This window comes from Prionailurus bengalensis, chromosome F2 (genome assembly GCF_016509475.1).
Source record: "Prionailurus bengalensis isolate Pbe53 chromosome F2, Fcat_Pben_1.1_paternal_pri, whole genome shotgun sequence".
Classification (NCBI taxonomy): Eukaryota; Metazoa; Chordata; class Mammalia; order Carnivora; family Felidae; genus Prionailurus; species Prionailurus bengalensis.
Window position 1 is genome coordinate 81818835 of NC_057353.1, and position 18648 is coordinate 81837482.

At 68.2% G+C, this 18648-nt stretch overlaps 1 protein-coding gene across 14 annotated transcripts in view; it reads left to right on the forward strand.

Moving 5' to 3' along the window:
- The first annotated feature begins 3594 nt into the window (after positions 1 to 3594).
- ADGRB1 (adhesion G protein-coupled receptor B1) overlaps positions 3595 to 18648 on the forward strand; it is an 81017-nt gene continuing 65963 nt past the window's right edge. For 13 of the 14 annotated variants that reach the window (XM_043601908.1, XM_043601910.1, XM_043601915.1 and 10 more), the window contains exons 1-2: positions 3595 to 3721; positions 16579 to 17569. In XM_043601908.1, the coding sequence (XP_043457843.1) occupies positions 16774 to 17569 (796 nt within the window). In that variant the 5' untranslated portion in view covers positions 3595 to 3721; positions 16579 to 16773. Of the gene's footprint in view, positions 3722 to 11467; positions 11583 to 16578; positions 17570 to 18648 lie in introns of those variants that run through there. The other variant, XM_043601909.1, reaches the window with a different exon arrangement.

The following is an 18648-nucleotide window of genomic DNA, read 5'->3' on the forward strand; positions in this document are numbered from 1 at the left end:
GCGGGTTGAATGTGACCCTCTTTATCTCAGGCCATTGAGCTGACAGCTGGGGGGTGGGTCGGGGGGACGATCCACAATGGGCAGAATTACCTCCATCTGATCTTCAGGCTCCGAGCTGACTGTTGTCCCTCCTCGGGGAGGAGCATGAGGGGGACAGGTCCTCTCTGCCTCCAGGTGGGCGAACTATCTGGATCCTGGATCGGAAACTGGAACAAGGGGTCAATTTTCTAAAAGGGGCAGGTCAGGGAAGGAGGCGAGGAGTCCCCGGGCGAGGAGGGGGGGTTGGCATGGCCCTGCGAATCCCCCGTCTACGGGGACACCACCTTGCCCTGGGAGCCGGGACCAGGCCCCGAAGCAGAGGAGAGGGGGACGGCTGCCCCTCCCCCCTCAGCAGGGAGAAGGGCTGGTGGGCACAGCCGCCGGCCGCTGAAATCCTGACTCAGAACCGCCAGCACCCTTGGCTCTGCCTCATGGCCTAATAGCAGAGGCCCCCTGGTGGCCGTGGGCTGCTAGTGCATGAGGACGCGGAGGCCAGGCCGCTGCAGGGAGAACTGGCCATGCGAAGGCTGGGCGGGCGCTGCTGGGGGGCCCCGGAGGTAGCCCCCCCACCCAGCACCACCTCCATGTCTTCCCCCAGTTCAAGGGTTTGGGGAGGAAGGCTCTTTCCCTCGGGAGGGAAGGCAAGACACAGACTGCCTGGAGGTTGTACCGGGAAGGGCCCTCCGCTGCCTGGTGGTCTTTGTCTCCGCAGCCCTCCCGACCGGCCCCTTGGAGAGGCCAGGGGAGGTTTAGGCCCCAGGCTGGCCTTGCAGGAGGGACTGGTTTGGACAGAGCTCCACCCCTGGAGGGCGCTCCATCTGGGCGCCCAAGCCATCTTGAATTGCCTTCCCCTTCCCCCTCCCCACCAAGGGCTGGCGCTTGTGATGGGGGTGCTGACGGTGACGGTGCTACAGTGGCACTGGCCGGGGGTCGTGGTGATGGTCACGAGGAGCACAGTACGGGGCTGGATGCCAACCTACAGGTCGAGAACAGCGAGGACTGTGAGTTAATGTTTGGTGGTGACGATGACGACACCCCGATTCAGTGTCCCGCTGAGTCTGCTGAGAAAAGCAGACAGCTGCACCAGAGAGTGGGCTTGGACGGCAGAAGCAGAAGTGGTAAAGCACTAAGACGGTAAGGTGTGTAAAGTGTTGAGTATTCAAGCAGAGTCAAAGAGGATCTTGCATTCAGAGTGGACCACAAGTTGCGTAAAAAGAGCAAGGAGCTGGGAGGCAGTAGCATCCCAGTAGAGAAGAATCTGGAAGTAATTTCCCTGAGGTCATTCCTCCAAGACTCTGGATTTCATTCTAGAGAGGCCCCCTGTCGGTAACTGGCTACAGGTCCCCGGAGAAGAGGGGTTATGGACACTTTAAGGCGGAAGAAAAAGCAGCTAAGGGGGCCACTTCCCTCAGTTTATGGAAAACAGAATCCAAATATAGACCCAGGACGTCCCCACTGTCACCAGGTCAAAGGAGGATGGGCGTGGGGTGAGAATGGCGAGCGGTGAGTGAGGGCAGCCACGCTGGCTCTACGGTGGCCTGCTTCCAGACCCGCCGCCTCTGGCTCTTCTCCAAGGCCCCTCCCTCAGTGTTTCTTAGGAGTCCCCTGAGCACACACTGGACAGACCCAACCTGGACAGGACCAGTCGGCCCTCCCCCGCTCTGATGCTCTGGACGGGGTCCAGAGTCTGTGCTTTTGACTCCACCTTCTGCCCATAACTCCTTTCTCCTTCCATTCAACCGACCACCCACTCTCATCCGCCTCCCCATGCATCCTCCCCACCAACCCTCACAGGCCACCCACCTCTTCGGCCCTGCACGCACACCACGCCGCCGTGCTTCTGATTATGCGCCTATCTCTCAGTCCACACTCTCCTGCCTCTTTCCTCCATGCACCCGCCCTCCACCCTTCCGTTCCACATCCTGCCCACCTCTCCAGGCTTCAGGTCCATCCATCCTTCCACACCTCCTTCCTCTACACCCCCTTACCTCATCCTTCCTTCCATGTGCCTGTATTGTCTATGCACAAGCCCCTACAACCTCCCTCCACCTGTATGTCCTCTGTCCATCCCCCCATCCACTCATCCATCCAACCATTGAACCATCCATCCATCCATCATCCACCCACCCACACATCCATTCCCTTACCTTACACCCACCCTCTCACCCATCCATCCACCCACCTACCCAGTCATGCATTCATTCACTTACCCTACCCCCACCCATCCATCCACCCATCCATCCATCCATCCATCCATCCATCCACTTACCCGCCCAGCCATCACCCACCCATCATTCATCCACCCATCCATCCACCCATCCATCCATCCATCCATCCACTTACCCGCCCAGCCATCACCCACCCATCATTCATCCACCCATCCATCCACCCATCCATCCATCCATCCATCCACTTACCCACCCATCCATCCACCCACCCATCATTCATCCATCCATCCATCTATCCATCCATCCATCCATCCATCCATCCACTTACCCGCCCAGCCATCCACCCACCCATCATCCATCCATCCACCCATCCATCCATCCATCCATCCATCCACTTACCCACCCAGCCATCCACCCACCCATCATTCATCCATCCATCCATCCATCTATCCATCCATCCATCCATCCATCCATCCACTTACCCGCCCAGCCATCCACCCACCCATCATCCATCCATCCATCCACCCACCCATCATCCATCCATCCATCCACCCACCCATCATCCATCCATCCATCCATCCATCTACCCATCCATCCATCCATCCATCCACCCACCAACCAGGCGGTGACTAGCCACTCCTCGGCTCCTGGAAGAGACAGAGAGCAGAGACCCAACTCTTGGCGTTCCTTCTGCCTGGGGCAGGAGCTGGGCTTTCCTCGGTGTGCGCGCGTGTGTGCATTTTATCCGTACCCCCCCCCCCCCTTATCTCTCTCCCCTCCCCCACACCCCGCCCCCCGCTCGCGCTCCCCTCTAATGTGTGATCTGGAAGCTCTATAAAGCCTGATGTAATCCGTAATGCAGTCTCTGGCTCCCGATTCGGGATCCAGTTTCAGAGAGCAAGAGATTGGGGAGCGCCGGCAGCCCGGTGGGGGGAAGCGGCTCGCCTCTCTCCTCCTCCTTCTCCCCGTCCTCGGCCTCCTCCTCCTCCTCCCCTCGCCGCCCCGCCCCCGGCTCGGCTCGGCTCGCCCCCCCCTCAGGAAGGGGAAAAAAGGCGAGAAGAGCGGGGCAGGCGAGAGGAGCGGAGCGGCGGCGGCCGGAGAGGGAGCGGCGGGCGCAGGCGGCGGCGGCGGCGGGCGCGGCGTTGGCGGCGGCCCCGGCGGAGCGAGCGCGGAGCCGGCGAGCCGGGAGCACAGGCGGCCGCGCCGCGTCCTGGCCGGGCCCGGGCCCGCGCGCCCCGCATCGCCTGCAGCCCGGGCATCCGGACCCCCCGGCGCCCGGGGGGCTCCAGCAGGCGGGGGGGAGGGGAGGGGGCCTGCGTGCGCCGGCGGGGGCACCCCGGGGTGCGTCCGGCTAGGCCTGGAGCGGGCCGGGGGCGGCGGCGGCAGGAGGAGCGCCCCCCCCCCCCACCTCGGGTCGGGCGCCCGGCTCGGCCGCCGGCGACGCGGGGCGCTCCTGGGGATTTGCAACTCGCCGGATCAAGTCTTCGCCGGCGGTGCCGCTGCTGCTGAGGAAGGTAAGGAAGACTCCGGCCGGGGACCGGGGGCCGGGGGCCGGGGGCGCGGCGAGGGTGGGAGGGGGTCGGGGGAGGGGCGGGCGCCCGGACTTCCTAACTTCGCCGTTTGGGGCTTCGCAGCTCCGAGGTTTGCGCTCGGAGCTCGGGACTTTGGACGCCCCCCCCCCCCAGCCCCCTGCCTCCTCCAGCGGCAGCCAGGGAATCTGGCAGGTCTCAGCGTGCCCGCACCCGGCGGGCTGAGGAGGGGGCGACCCTGGACGTAGTAGAGGCTCCTTGGCTTTGCTCACCTCCCCCCCAGTCCACACACGCAGCCTGGCCAGCCTGGCAGGCTGGGCTGGGGAAGGCATCCCTCCCCGTCACATGCACAGACCCGGGGCAGGCTGGAGAAGGCGTTCCCGTTGTGTCCCCGACACAGACAGATGCTGGCAGGGGTCTTGGGGACCCAGATGTGACCCCTAAGGCCACACATAGACCCAGGGAGGTTGAGGAGAGACACCCCCGTGTGTCCCTCCTTCCCTTCACCACCCTCAGAGCCCCCTACAGACAGTGTAGGGGCCCGAGGTGTCCTCCCCCCACGCAGAGCCCCCGGGCGGCCGTGAGAAGCCTCCAGGCTCCCCCTCAGCCCTCACCCTTAGACCGGTACTGGCTTTGGAGACCCCCGGAGGCTCTCTCCCCCAACCCCAAAGCGGGGGAGGACTACCCTAGTGCCCCCCACCACCCCACCACCTCCCTCCCCCCAACACAAACGACCTGGCTCTTTCCGTTCCCGTCTTCTTTTCCACTCGCTCGGACAGGCCGCGCGGATAAGCCGCTTCGAACTTTGGGTCTGCCCTGCGCCCTCTCCCTGCCAGGCAGCGAGGCGAGGCGCCCGGCACTCCTCGGCCGGTCCCCATCCCCAGCGAACAGAGGCCGCCGGCCCTCCGCCGTGGCTGCTCTCTCTGGGAGCCGCGCGTAGCTGCCTCGAGGAATGAGCGTTGCCCCCTCCTGGGGAGGTTGGGGGCGCCGGGCCCAGCCAGACACCCTCTCCTGGGTCCCTGTGGCCCCCCGGGCCGGGCAACGCGCGCCTCGGGCCTGCCTCGGAGGGGGCGGCGAAGATGAGAATCGCCGGGAGCCAGGCGGCGGGGAGGACGAGTCCGAGGCTGCGGCTCTGAGCCCGGGTCCCTCCGCCGAGCCCCAGCGGCTCCTGCTGGGTCACTTCCCAGGCAGCTCAGAGAGAGAGCCCAGCCTGGCAGCCAGGCCCCAGCCCGCTGGGCACCTTACCCTTCCCACTTTTATTTTGGGCTTCCAAGTTTCTTGGAGCGCGAGGACCCAGGCTGGGACCTGACGTGCCCTAACCCACCCCACCCCTAGCACCCTTCCCCGCGGCGCACTCCCCATCACGCCCGGTTCCCCCGGGTCCGGGGCAGGGGTTCCTTAGCTGCAACTCGGGGGGAGTTGAAAGGCGTGAAGGCGCGTGGGAGGGCAGGGGGCGCGCACCCCCGCCCCAGAAGAGCCTCTTGGCGGACGTGTTGGGGAGGTGGCCCGGAGGTCTGCTCTCCCACCCCACCCTGGGGACCCAAGGAGACCGTTGGTGCCCTCCCCCACAGACACAAACACACACCCCCTCTGAGCAGCGGCCGCGCGGGCGGTGGAGTGGGGGGGGGGGGGAGGGAACCGGAGCCTGGGGTCCCTTGTCGCATCCGGGAGGTGATATATGGTTTTTGGGGTCTGGAGCAGCGGCCATGGCGTCTCCTAGAACCCTGAAGACTTCCATTCCCCGGCGAACCCCGCAGCCGAGGAGGCGGCGAAGGAGGTCGAGGGAGGGAGCCGCTCCCTCCCCGACCGCGGGCGATGGAGAAACTCTGCGCCCGGACGCCGGGTGCCGCCGGGTCCGGCTTTGAGTACCCGAGCAAGGTCACGCCGCCGAAGGAGGGGGCGGGGGCTCTCGGGCGCGCCCCCGCCCGCGCAGAGTCGCAGCTCAGGGAGGGGACGTGGGCCGCCCGCCGAGTCACCCGAGCACCCGCCACCCGCGCCCGGTCCCTGGAGGCGGACGTTGCGCGCATTCGGGGATCCCGGAGCGCCCCGCGCCGAGCCCGCCGCCTTCCTCCCCGGCTCGCTCGCTGCTCCTCCGGGCTGCTTTCAGACTTGTTGCGCGTGCATCTGGGGGGCGGGGGACGGCCCGCGAGCCGCGGAGCCCGGGCGGCCGGGGGGCCGAGCCCGAGGCCGGCGGGAATGCGCCCCGGCGGCGCGCGGCTCCGCGGGCGGGCACGGCGCTGGGGGCTCGAGCGGGGCGTTCTCTGCCTCGCATCCCGGAGAAGGGCGCTTGTCCCCGCCGCGCTCCCGCGCGGGGGCGGACACCGGGCGGTTCGCTGCCCTCGGCCTCACGCCGCACTCCGCCGACCCCGGGCGGGGAGCGGACACGGCTAAGTTGCCGAGCCCTCCAGGTCCCTTCCCCTGTCCGCGGGCCCCGGCCCGCCGCGGGCCTCGGCGGCCGCGTCCGTGCAATGGGAGCACGGATTGTGCTCTCGGAGCCCTTCCAGCCGAGGCCCCTGGTGCTCGTCCCGCGATCCAACGCGCTGGGCCCGCAGCGTGCTGGGCCTGCGGCGTCCGGGCCGGCCGGGTCCCGAGGCAGCGGGGCGCCTGCGGACACTCGGCTGCGAGGCCTCGCCGGCAGGCGGCCCCGGCAGGCCCCGGCCGCGCGCGGGCCGACTCGCGCGGCGCCTTCGTCCCCTGGCCGGCCCCGCCTCCCGGAGCGGGTCCGGGGACCCGAGCCCGCCCCCTGGGGACAAACTCGCGGCCGGGGCCCGGGCGGCCGGCGCGGGGCTGCGGTGGCGGTGGCAGAGGGCGGCGCGCTGCCCCGGACGGCCGGGAGAGGGCGCCCGCGCCCGCCCGCCGGCCTGCCCGCCCCTTCCGTCTCCTCCGCGCCCGCCCGCGCCCGCCCCATCCTGGGCAGCCCCCGGCCGCCCCGCCCTCCCGCCGGGCGCCCCGCCGCCCGCCCGCCGGGGCCGCTCGCTGGCGTCTCGGGCCGGCCCCGTCACCTGGCTCTTCCCGGCTCGCCCGGCCCCCGTGCCCCGGCGCACGGTGCGCGGCCACGGGCGAGCGTGTTTGTGTCCATGTGCGCCGTGCACGCTGCCCGCATGTGTGTGCAGGCATGCAAACTGTCACATCTGTGTGCGTGGCGCGGTGCGGGTCTGCCGTGAATGTGAGCCCGGATGGCTGTGTTGAAGTGAGCCGCGTTTTACCCTTGGGCGGGCCCCGGGTCGGCTCCGTGCGCAAGAGCTGGGCCGGAGACTAAAGCTCTGTCGTGAAGACCCCGCACCTGGAGGGGGTCGGTAACCCCATTTGTGCCGGCGAACCCACACTCTCCCATTGTCCTCTGGAACCCTCCCACCTCCGGCCTCCCTGGCTGCAGCTGCGCCATAGGGCAGAGCCGTGGTTGCTGGGTAAACACGCATGGCCCGGGGGCCCTCGTGCACACATAACACTAAACGTGTGGGTGCCCACGTGTGTACCCTTGCACTGGGGGTGCAGTGAGGGCCGTGAGGAGGGCACGGTCCCCCCCCTCCGCAGGATGAGGGCTGACGGGAATCTGGGAGTGAAAAGGCTCTGACAAGCTCTGTGAATCAGCTCTAGACAGTGGAGGATAAGGAGAAGCCTGCAGGCGTCCAGATGTGGGGCTCCCACGGAGGCTGCTGCAAGGAAGCGGCGGGCTAATGGGGACCCACAGAAGGGGTGGGTGGGTGGTGGTGAAGGGGAGGGAACAGCCACGCAAAGGCCCCGTGGCAGGCGACAGGACAGCTGCGAGGAACGGACGGGACTTGGAAAGGAGGGTGAATGGCAGGACGGGGGCTGCAGGGGGAGGCGGGCCAGACCTGAGCCCTGGAGGCCTTGGGCCGTGTCCCGGGAGCTGGGGGAGTACCGAGGGGATCTTAAATAGGGGTGGTGACTTGGCCCGACCAACGGCGGGGGGCCCCTGCGGGCAGCGGAGTTACAGGAGGCAGAACACGCCTAGTCACACCAGGTGCCCACACCTGCACTGCAGACCGCAGCCATCGTGACAAAATGCCCACCTCCCTGACCCACCCGAGACCCCCCACGTCATCGTCACGGTGCACGGATCCCATAAAGAAAAGCGCACAGGACGCCCTGGACTCTGGGCCCCACTGTGTTGCTCGACTGTGGGGAAAAGGTTTCAGTGGCACAGTCGCCGGGGATGGAGCCTGAGTCCCTCCCCGCGGGGGACAGGTCTTGGCAAGGAGCCCCTACGACCCGCAGAGGGAGCTGAATGCAGACCCCTGGGCTCGGGTCTTCTGACACCAGGTGCTAAGGAGCCTCCCTGCCTCGGTGTTCTCAGCTGGGGGGGCGGGGGGACGCAGTCCTGCTCGCAGGGTGAGGCAAAGACGAGCTCAGGGACAAAGTGTGCTACGGGGGCACATCTGTCCCGCTCTGCCCCCACCTCCCGTGTCCCCCTTCTCCGTAGGGACCCTTGCCTCGTAATTAAAGAAGCACCAAGGGCTAGGGAGCAAATAGGAGTCTCCGTCTTGCCCCCAAACGCAGGTCCTCTGCCCCGAGTGACCCCGTTAGTGACTCCCTGTTGTCTTTCCAGAATGCTCTGTGCTTCGGCAGGACAACTGCCTATGTCTTGCATGGGCAAGTGGAAGTGTTCAGTGTACATCATGGGCACCCGGCTCACCCGCCATGCCCCGGCACCCCGCCCCCTACGCCCCCACACCCCCACTCCCGGTTATCACCTCTGGCACCTCCATTATCTCTGTGCTCGTCCTGCCACCTGTCTTCCAGCCCGTCGATCTCTGTGGCCCCAGCAACCACTAGAAGCCAGGAGAGGCTCCAAGGCAGGCACTGGAGTTGAGCCCCAGCCCAGGCAGTTTTGGGGGGCTGGCTGCCGATTTTGGGGTGCTGTTTCAGGGCTGAAGGTCTTTGAGGCGGAGACGCCGAGGGCTGGTGGGCAGGGCCACCCAGGGATGGCCTGGTCTCATCACTGACCTCCACCCAGATGGGGGGGGTGTGGAGAGAGCACCAGACCCCACCCTCTGAAGCCTGTGCCTCCGTCCACCCCCACCCCCACCCCTCTTTAAGGCTTGAGCCTGCAAGGGAGTTGATGGCCCCAACCTCCCTCCCGCGTGGCAAGGTGACTTTGGAGCAGCCGCTTCTCTGAGACTTGGTGACTCAGGGCTGGGAGCCTCCCCGCCCTGTGCCCCAGAGAGCCTAGAACTGCAGAAGGCAGGGCAGCCTCGGGGCTGTCGAGGGCAGGACCTGGTACGGACCTGATCCGGCTGGGGGGTGACAGCTGGTGCCCTGGGAAAGGCATGTGACCATGGCTGCAAGACCTGAATGGAAAGGAGAGGGAATCGGCAGGCGGGAGAGCGCGTCTTCTGCCACCCCTGCCCCTGCTCCCAGCTGGACCCGCCCCTGGTCCCCACCTCACACGTGGCGCCTCCAGAAGCCCTTTGTGGACAGCAGCACGTCCACTCACACACCCACGCCTGCACACGCACACACACCTGCACGCGGTCCACTCACGCCACACGCACACACTCCCTCACCCGCACAAAGCCCCCCCCCCACTTGTCCTCGGACGTGCACTCCCTCCTACACCGTGTGCACATGTAGGTACACTCCCGCCCTGCACCCACACCTGCTCCTCAGCACCCGGCCTGTCCATCCGTGGGCCCCACCGTCCTGCTCGGGGCCGGGGGTGGGAGGGCACAGCGTCTGCTTGCTCCCGCCTCCCTCCAGAGCTGGGGGACCGTGGGCAGAGGTGGTGACCTTGAGCCCCGGCCCCACCCTCGCTGGCCGTCCTTCTCCTCAGCTGCCCCCCACAGAGGGGAGAGGTCACCCCGTGGGTGTCGGGGGAGGCCCCGGGTGCAGCCTCCAGCTGGGGGAGCCTTTGCTCCTCTGAGCAGTGGGACAGGACGGTCAGCCTTGCCGCCCCAGCTGTGCTGTTGGAGCAGGTACAGGGGACTTTGGGAGCCGGAGGACCTCGATTCCACGAAGCAGGTGCAGGCTAAGTGCCGGTCGCTGCTCGCCCCCTGCCCCCCCCCTTGCAAGCGGTCAGGAGCTCTGCTGACGCCACCCAGTCGGGCCCCCGCGATGCCCTGGAGCCTCAGCACAGAGCAGCCCCAGGGCCTAGGTAGGCCCCCGGGCCCCTTCCTGACCCCCTCTTCCGACCTTCCTGCTGTCCCCTTGCCCTCTCCCATGCGACCTTGGGCAGGTGACCTCAGACGAGCCCCTCCCTCTGGAGACCCGGGGAGCACAGATCCCGGTGTGGGGTGTGGATCGGAGCATCACTCACAGGCCTGCAGCGGGGGGGCCAGGGCAGCCTCGGGGCTCAGCGGCTCCCCCCGGGGTGCCAAGCCGGCGGACCCTGAGAGGACAGCACAGTCAGCCACCCCCTCCTCGTGAGAGTCCCCCACCCCCACCCTGGGACCTATGCCGTCGCTTAGGACTGTCTCCGGGAGAGGCTGGCTGTGTGCACGCACATGCTACTGCACGCTTACGCCTGCGTGCCTGGGTGCGTGCGCGCTTGGGGTGCAGGACACGCCCACTCTGGGGAGGGCCCGGCAGGCGCAGGTGAGGCCCTCGAGGGCAGGCCGCTTCGGTGTCCTGGAGGATGAGTGCTCCCCAGGCCGGGGCCGGGCCAGGCTTCGAGGCCTGCAAGGGGTTTAGGGTGATGGGATTCTGGGCAAGAGGAGGCGTGACAAGGCCGGTCAGGGAGCTGGCCCCCAGCTCCAGGCCCCAGCTCCTGAGCTACCCTTGGTGCGGGGAGTCCGTCAGCCTCCCTTCTGAAATACGGGTGAAGACCGCCTCGCCCTCGTGGGGCTGCTGGGCGGGGGGCTGCGGCCGAGCCACACAGGGTTCCCCCCTCCCAGCCCCCAGCAGCGGCCCTTCGGGTGGCGGGGGGCCTTTCTCTCTTCTCTTGGGCAGACTCCCTGCCATGGCACCTGTGCCCAGGCAGGGGCGCAAGGGAAGGGGGCTTCCCGAGGGGCCGGGCCGGCAGGCGTGGTGATGCGGTGGGCCTCTCGGGGTCCGGCCCCCCCCCCCCCCGCGGCCCTGTGGTGGCACCTCCCTGCTCTGCCCCTACCTCTCTGCTGAGTGCGGTGTGACCTGGGGGCTCCTCGGGGCAGGCGTGGGACTCCCCGCAGGTGAGCAGAGGGGTTCAGGGGAGCCGGTCCACACAGGCTGGGAGCACGAACACACGGTGACTGTGGGGTGGGGAGCCACATTCTCACGCCCCACCTGCGTCTGTGCTCACGGACAGAGGCCCCTCGTCCTGGGTTGTCCTGGATCTACGCCCGCCCCCCCACTCCCAGAGCCCACACGGCCACCTGGGGCCCAGGCTGCCACTGCCCGGGAGGGATCCATAGGGGCCCCTGGGCTCCCTGGGCAGGGAGGGCAGGCTGCGTGGGCAGGGGCGGTCGCGCGTCCCCGGACGGCCTCATCTGCTTGCTCTCCCGGCCCCTGCCCGCCAGCCAGCCCCTGGGCTGTCCTCGGTGCTGAGGGCGCCCACCCCACCCCTCCCCCAGCGCAGCCTTTTCCCAGGACACACAGGCAGGCACTGTTCAGGGGGCCGGGCAGGACAACAGAGTGCCTTTTGTGGCTGGCATCTGGGGATGCCATTGGCGGCCTGGGGTGGGTGGGGAGGGGATGTGGAGGCAGGGCCCGGGGTGGGTCTGCGTGTGTGCACCGGGCCTTGCGGGGGAGGGCGCTGAGCCTGGGGAGGAGGGTCGGACAGACTGGAGTGGGGCTGGAGAATCACAGTGCCTGAGGGAGCGGGGAAACCAAGGCACCCAGGGCTTCTGATGTCGGGGCGGGGGCACCGCTGGCCTGCACGTGCAGGGAGACATCTGGGACGGTGTGGCAGGTGGGCGCAGGATCCTCGGCTGACGGTGACCCTGTGAGCCTCACAGGGGGGCTTGGTTCTGCTCCTACCTCACGACGGGGCCGTGACATCCAACAAGGGGTTCCCGTGGAGCTTAGGCCAGTCCCAGCCTGTGGTCGGGACTCAGGAACTGGCGGTGACTCTTAGGGGTCCTCCTCGGCTGACCCCCAGCTTCCCGTCCCCACCCGGCTCGCTCTCAGTCCCTCACCCGCACGGTCGCCCACCTCCCGTCCCAGCAGCCTCCACCCTGCAACCCTGCTCAGACACCAACAGGGCTCCCTGGCCCCCATCCCGAGGCCAGCCCCGGGCCTCTGGGAGGCCTTGCGACGACGGGCTGGGGCTGAGGCGGGCCTCAGGGTGGGGGCTGGACACCGGGAGGAACTTTCTGGCAGCAAGGGCAGTTTGGTTAGTTTTCCCCACGCAGGAACCAGAGGGGCTTGGGCGTGAGTCGTCGCTGTCCCTGGGAGCCCGAGGGGGGCAGTGGGCAACAAAAGCCTCAGTGACCCAGGCCGGGATCGGAGGACAGGTGGCCTGTGTCTGGGGAGGAGACAGTGGGAGAGACTGTGAGCGTTCACGGAAAGGAGTGACCTGTGGCCACACGAGAGCCCATCGCTGGGGACGGCCAGAGACCCCTAGCGCCTCGCTTTCGGCCAGCGGAGGCCCGGGTGCCAGGTGAGGCTGGGGTGGGGGCCTGAGCCAGCCCGGGGACACACAGCGGAGGTGCTGCCAGAGACACCGGCCATCCACCCCGCCCGGCCCTCACGTCCCAGTGAGCACACACTGAGCCCGGCTCTCTTCTTGCCGTGTGTCCTTGTGCAAGCATGCTACACGTGTGCGTGCATGCAGACACGTGCACACATCCAGAGGCACGCGTGCACACGGTCACGCGTGTGCTCACGAATACGGGGAAACATCTGCACCCAGGTGCACGTGTAGCCATGCATATTCACACACGCACACGTGTGTGCACGCATCCGCCCCTCATCCCAGTGAGGGCCCCCACCGCCCATCGCTCACTTGCCCAACCTGGAAGCCTGGTCATCTCTGAGACCCTGGCTTCCCCCCCCGCCCCCCACCGCCCCACACCCGCCCAGATCCCACACAGGCCACATCCTCGGCTCTCCCTGCCTGCACCCGCCCGCAGCGGTCAGAGGGACCCTGGAATGAAGTCAGATCAGGCCCTGCCCCCACTCGTCCCAGGACCCCTCCCAGACGCTGTCCCCTCCCTCCAGGACCCCACCCCGAGTGCCAGGTTCCCCCCCCCCCGCCCCCCGCCGTATGCCCCCACCCTGTCTCAGCACCAACTGCCCCGGCCTGGGAGGGACTTGACCTGTCCTCCACCGTGGCTATGTGACCTGGGGCCTGACACCAGCGTGCCCCAAGCCTGCCCGGCGCTCTGCCTGCCTGGGCCTGCCTTGGTGCAAGGAGCCTCAGAGGGGAGGGGCCTCTGAGCCATTTTTCCGAGGCCTCGTTGGGAGTCAGGTATGTAGTTAATGAGGATAAAGGAGGCTCATCTGGCCAGAAAGGCCTTGTGAGCCGCTTGGGGATGGGGCGTGGAGAGGCAGGGGGACAGCGCGCACTGGCAGGTGCAGGGGCCATCCACAGTGGCAGCCCGGGCCTCCTGCCCAGCTCTGCCCTGCGACCCAGCCGGGAGAAGCGAGGCCGGGCTGGTGTCCTCATAGCCGGCACAGCCCTCTGGCTGGCAGAGCCTTTCCCGACGCCCAGGGTGTGGATGGAGCAGTTCGAGTCAGAGATGTTCTAGAGGACACCTACTGCTTCCCACCTGGCCCCGACTCCCTGACGGCCCTTGGGGTCCCCCCTTTGGAGCCCCAGAGCTCCATAGGAGCCCTGTTTGAGAACCCCATGGGTGAACACTCACAGGCCATCTTCCAGCCCTGGTAGTCTGTTGAAGGCTCGCTTCGGGGCCTCGGTCTCCGGGCACCGCCGCCTGGAAGGGCTCTGAGCTCTGCCCTGACCTGCCCTTACCGCACACTCACCCCTGCACTTGCCACCTCAGTGTCCAGGCCGGAAGTGTCCCTTCCACATCCCATACCCCAGCTGGCCACTGGGGCCTCTCTGTCCTATCTCCTGAGCATCTTCCCCCTCCCTCCCCACGACCACCCCCTGCCCCACCGTGCCTCCCTTGCCTCCCCCCGAGGCCCACTCCCCCCACCATGGGCCACCCGGGCTCCCCTCGTGAGGGACCCTTCTGATTGGAGCGCTGTCCTGCTTCTAACCCCGCTGCCACCTCTGTCCTGCCACACGGGACGCTGCAGGGGGGCCTCCGCCCCCGGCAGGTGCTCCGGTTGTGGAGTGAGCCAGTGACCAGGAGGGCTGGCCGGGAGACATGCCAGGAGGACCTCAGCGTGGCCTGGGACGGGAGCAGGCTTAGGTCCGGTTCTGCCCGCCCCAGGGCAGTGCTGGGCGGTGCAGAGGGCACCAGCTCTGACTGGCAGACTTGGGTTTGGATCCTGGCTCTGGCGTTCAGCACCTACCAGCCCCTACCAAGACACGGCTCCTCTGGGGTCCCAAATATGCCATCTGCAAAATGGAGCCCTAACAGGTGCCCCTGGGGTGGCTGCTGTACAGATGCGACGGCCTGGCACAGCACGGGGCTCACCAGAATGCCGAGTCCTCCTGGAGGCGCGGAAGGCGGGGGCCGTGCTCTCACCCGCAGCCCCATGGCTGACCGTTCTCCAGAGGGGCTGGCTGAGGCCCTGGAGAACTCGTGCCCGGCACAGGCCCTCAGTGGTTGGTGCTTGTGTACGTCACCTCCTGTACCTGCTCCTGGCCCCCCAGGTCTGCCAGAACCAGCCCCTCTTCCAAGAGTCCCCCCTTCCCTCTCCACCACCGTCCCCTGCACCAGCCTGCCTCCCTTACCTCCCCCCGAGACCCCGAGGGAGTGTCTGGGCCGGAGAGGGGACACAGGTGACATGGGCCCTCACGTGGGTCATTTCAGACCATGCAGGCCCCCTGGGGGTAGTGATGGGGTGCAGCAAGGTGAGCACTAAGCTGGGATCAGTGCCGACATTGTTCTGGGACTGGGGCTAAGTCCCCTGGACCCTCTGGGCGTTAGGGAGAGTCTGTCCCAGGGCCGGGGACTGGCTTCCACATTAGGTCCCAGCCCAGGACTTGGGTGGGGGGGTGCAAGTGGGGCTCAGATGAGGTTTTGGAACACACGGCCACCCCTCTGCAACAAGATGGCGGGGACCTCCCAAGTCTGGGATTGGCTGTAGGACCCTGGCCATGGCCTGTCCGTCCCCGTAATGTGGGGGCAGGTGGCCAGGGCAAGCGGGCTCTGCTATGCCCATATCCAGGGCTGGCCCCAGGTGGTCTAGAGGTGGGACGAGCGTCTTCCCAGAGGTAAGGGCTAAGTTCAGCGTCTGCTCAGCCCTGCCCACAGGTGCCAGGATGAGAAGTTTGGGAATTTCCTCCTCAGGGCACCTGAATGTCTGTCACTAAAGAGCCCTGGGGGGCCAGGTTTGGCCCAGCTCCCCCTGGTGACCCAGAACCTCACTCTCGCCTCCTCTCCCCTCCTCCTCCTTGCCTCCTGCCCCAAACATGGGTAAACCCCCAGGTCTAGATCTTACTCTCTTGCTGAGACAGTGAGGCTTCTCCCCCATTATACAGATGAGGAAACTGAGGCTAGGAGGTGAGGCCTGCCCGAGGCCACATAGCCACGAAGGGGCTGCCAGTCCTCTCAGGGCCGAAGGCCACCTGTGCCCAGCTCCCCGATCCACCAACAGCCCACGCAGGAAGGACGTTGGGCAGCAGGAAGTGGCGAGTCCCTGGGGGCAGGCAGTCATCATGTGCAAGGTCTGCATAGTGGAGGCCACGGGCACCAGGAGGCCCAGCAGCCAGGGGTGGGGGGGTTGGGGGGGGCTGCTGTCTTCCTCACCCACCGGCTCAGCGGCTGCATGGGGCCGGCGCCTGGCCCAGCTAGGAGCTGGGGGATGGTTGGGGAAACTGAGGCCCGGAAGCAGAAGGAAGCCACCGGGGTCCACATGGTGGCAGGTCCAGCAGGGCCACCGTCCTTTTCTGAGCCCTGGGTGGCTCTGCTGTGTCCCTGCTCCAATGGGCTGGCAGCTGCGTCCCCTTCCCCCAGGAGTGAGGGGGCGACACACAGCCGGCACCTTCTCTCCCAGAGCAGGGGAGGGGACCCAGCGGCACAAGGCTGGGGCCGCGAAGGGGTTCAGGTGTGGGTTTTCCCGCCTCTCACTGTGACCTCCTGCGAGCCACTTACCCTCTCAGCCCCGGTGTCCTCGTCGTGAAGTGGAGGGGTGGGTCACAAAGAAGGGGTGAGGGGAGGGGTTAGTATAGGCCGAGGCCTGGATGTGTGCGGTTCTGGGTGACTCCATGCCCAGCCCTGCCTTCCTAGAGCCGTGGGCCCAGGGGCCAGTGGGTCCCAGAGGGGGAGGAAGACTGCCTGAGAGGCGGCAGTGACCCCCATCACACTGTCACAGGGTCTGCGCTCCCACTGCTGGGGGATGGCCGGAATGACCTCTCCCCTTCCCCTTCTGAGAGGATTGCACTCTCCTCCCTGACGGGCAGGGACTAGGGAGGAGGAAGGGCACAGAGAGAGGAGACCGATGAGGGAGACGGCCAGGAGAGAGCGCCCAGCCCCCCACCACAGGGCCAGGGAGAGACACAGAGGCCCACGGGCCGAGTGGCCGCCGTGGCCATGATGGCGTGAGCAAGCAGGCAGCCCCGGGACCCACAGGGGCCACGCGTGGCCAGTCTGAGCCGGGCGGGCCCGGCCCAGGCCTCCGGGGCCCCGGGGCCCCGGCCGGGGGCTGCCCACCGCTCCCTGCTCAGGCCCAGCTGGACGAGGAGGCCACCGTCCCCCTGCAGGTGGACACGTTGGCGGGTTGCAGGCACGGCCCCCCAGTGCCCAGAGTCCCAGCCTCCCCGGGGCAGGGGGCGGGGGTGGGGGGGTGGGGCGTGGCCTCACACCGTCCCTCTTGTCCTCTTCTTCCAGCTGCTGCTGAGGGCCACAGGCCAGCGTCGGGGCCCTGAACCTTAGGTCGTCCGGAGCCTTCTCCCGCCCCCGCTCGGAGCCCCCGCCCCCGGCTCCCGCCAGCCCAGCCCCGCCGTCGCCGGACCCTGGCATGTCAAGGCCTGGCCTGCGCCTGCCTGCCCAGCCCGCGGAACCCCGGCGGCCCCGCGAGCTAGGATGAGGGGCCAGGCCGCCGCCCCGGGGCCCCTCCGGACCCTCTGCCCGTCGCTGCTGCTGCTGCTGCTGCTGCTGCTGCTGCTGGGGCGCTGGGCGCGGGCGGCCGCGGGGGCGGACGCGGGGCCCGGGGCCGAGCCGTGCGCCACGCTGGTGCAGGGCAAGTTCTTCGGTTACTTCCAGGCGGCCGCCGTGTTCCCGGCCAACGCCTCGCGCTGCTCCTGGACCCTGCGCAACCCAGACCCGCGGCGCTACACGCTCTACATGAAGGTGGCCAAGGCGCCCGCGCCCTGCGGCGGCCCCGGCCGCGTCCGCACCTACCAGTTCGACTCCTTCCTGGAGTCCACCCGCACCTACCTGGGCGTGGAGAGCTTCGACGAGGTGCTGCAGCTCTGCGACCCCTCGGCGCCCCTGGCCTTCCTGCAGGCCAGCAAGCAGTTCCTGCAGATGCTGCGCCAGCAGCCGCCCCGCGAGCGGGGCCCCGGGCTGCCGGCCGCGCCCCAGAGCCCCGGCGACGACTTCTCCGTGGAGTACCTGGTCGTGGGCAACCGCAACCCCAGCCGGGCCGCCTGCCAGATGCTGTGCCGCTGGCTGGACGCCTGTCTGGCCGGCAGCCGCAGCTCCCACCCCTGCGGCATCATGCAGACCCCCTGCGCCTGCCTGGGCGGCGACACCGGCGACCCTGCCTCTGGCTCCCTGACCCCCCGAGGGGACGTCTGCCTGAGGGACGGCGTGGCCGGCGGCCCCGAGAACTGCCTCACCAGCCTGACCCAGGATCGGGGCGGGGACGGCGTGCCAGGTGAGTGGCCGGGTGGGAGAGGGCTGGCTCTCTGGGCACAGGGCGGTGGGAGAGGGTCCTCTCTGCGGGGGGCTGCCCCGGCCACCTGCCCCTGGGCAGCGCCCTCCCCCCGGGGAAGCCAAGCGCTGAGGGCAGGCGACCTGAGGTGTTCGCCACCGGCCCCGGAGGTGCGCGCTGAGCGTCAGCGAAGGACCGAACCGAACCGCGGACGAAGGAGCTTTAACTCCTGGCTGGGGGAGGGGCCTCCCGTTGTGGCAGGCAGACGACGCTATGGGGCCAGTAGGCCCGGGGCCGGGGTCTGCGGGGGCCCCTCGGGCTGCGGGCCGCGTGGAGAAGTGGGCCGGGCGGGCCCTTTGGAGTTGCGGCCAGGGGACGAGGTTTGGGGATCGCGTGCGTTTCGGCGGCACAGATCATTCACCCAGCAGCTGGTTACCGCGCTTGCAAGGTGTCCAGGCGCCAGGGACACGCCGTGACAAAAAACAACCACAAAGACCCGCTGTTGCGAGGCTGCGGCGGGGGGAGGGGAAGGTGCCAGGCAGCAACAGGGGAGGGCGTCTTGGGAAACGGCGCAGGGGAAGGGTCCCCGGCGGGGTGGGGCCTCTGTTTCGCCTGGAGGTCAGGGTCACCTGCACCAGGGGACCGTGTTCAAGATTCTGGGAGGGGTGCACGTGAGCGCCGTGGGGGTGGGAAGGGCAGTGAAGGCCCAGGACGGGCAGGGCAGAGGTCGGAAGTGGATGGTGCCGGGGTGCCCGGGGCGTCCTGTGTGACTGTCGGCCCTCGGAGAGATGGGGCCCGAGCGGAGGACGTGGCACGGGGGACGGAGGGGGGTGGGGCTCGGTGGGCAGCGGGCAGGAGGTCAGTCCTGTGTGCGCTTGGTGGTCGAGAACCCCTGGCGGGCTGCCCAGGGTTTTCTGGGCGCCCCTGGGAGGCTGGAGCAGCAGGGGGCAGCCTGCCTCAGACCTCGGGGCTGCCAGCGGAATACAGGTGCTGGGCATCCAGGGGCCAGGCCTGGCTGGGCGTTCCACGCTGGGTGGGTCACTGCGGGGCCGGGTGACGTTGTCCAGGGCCTTTAGCCAATG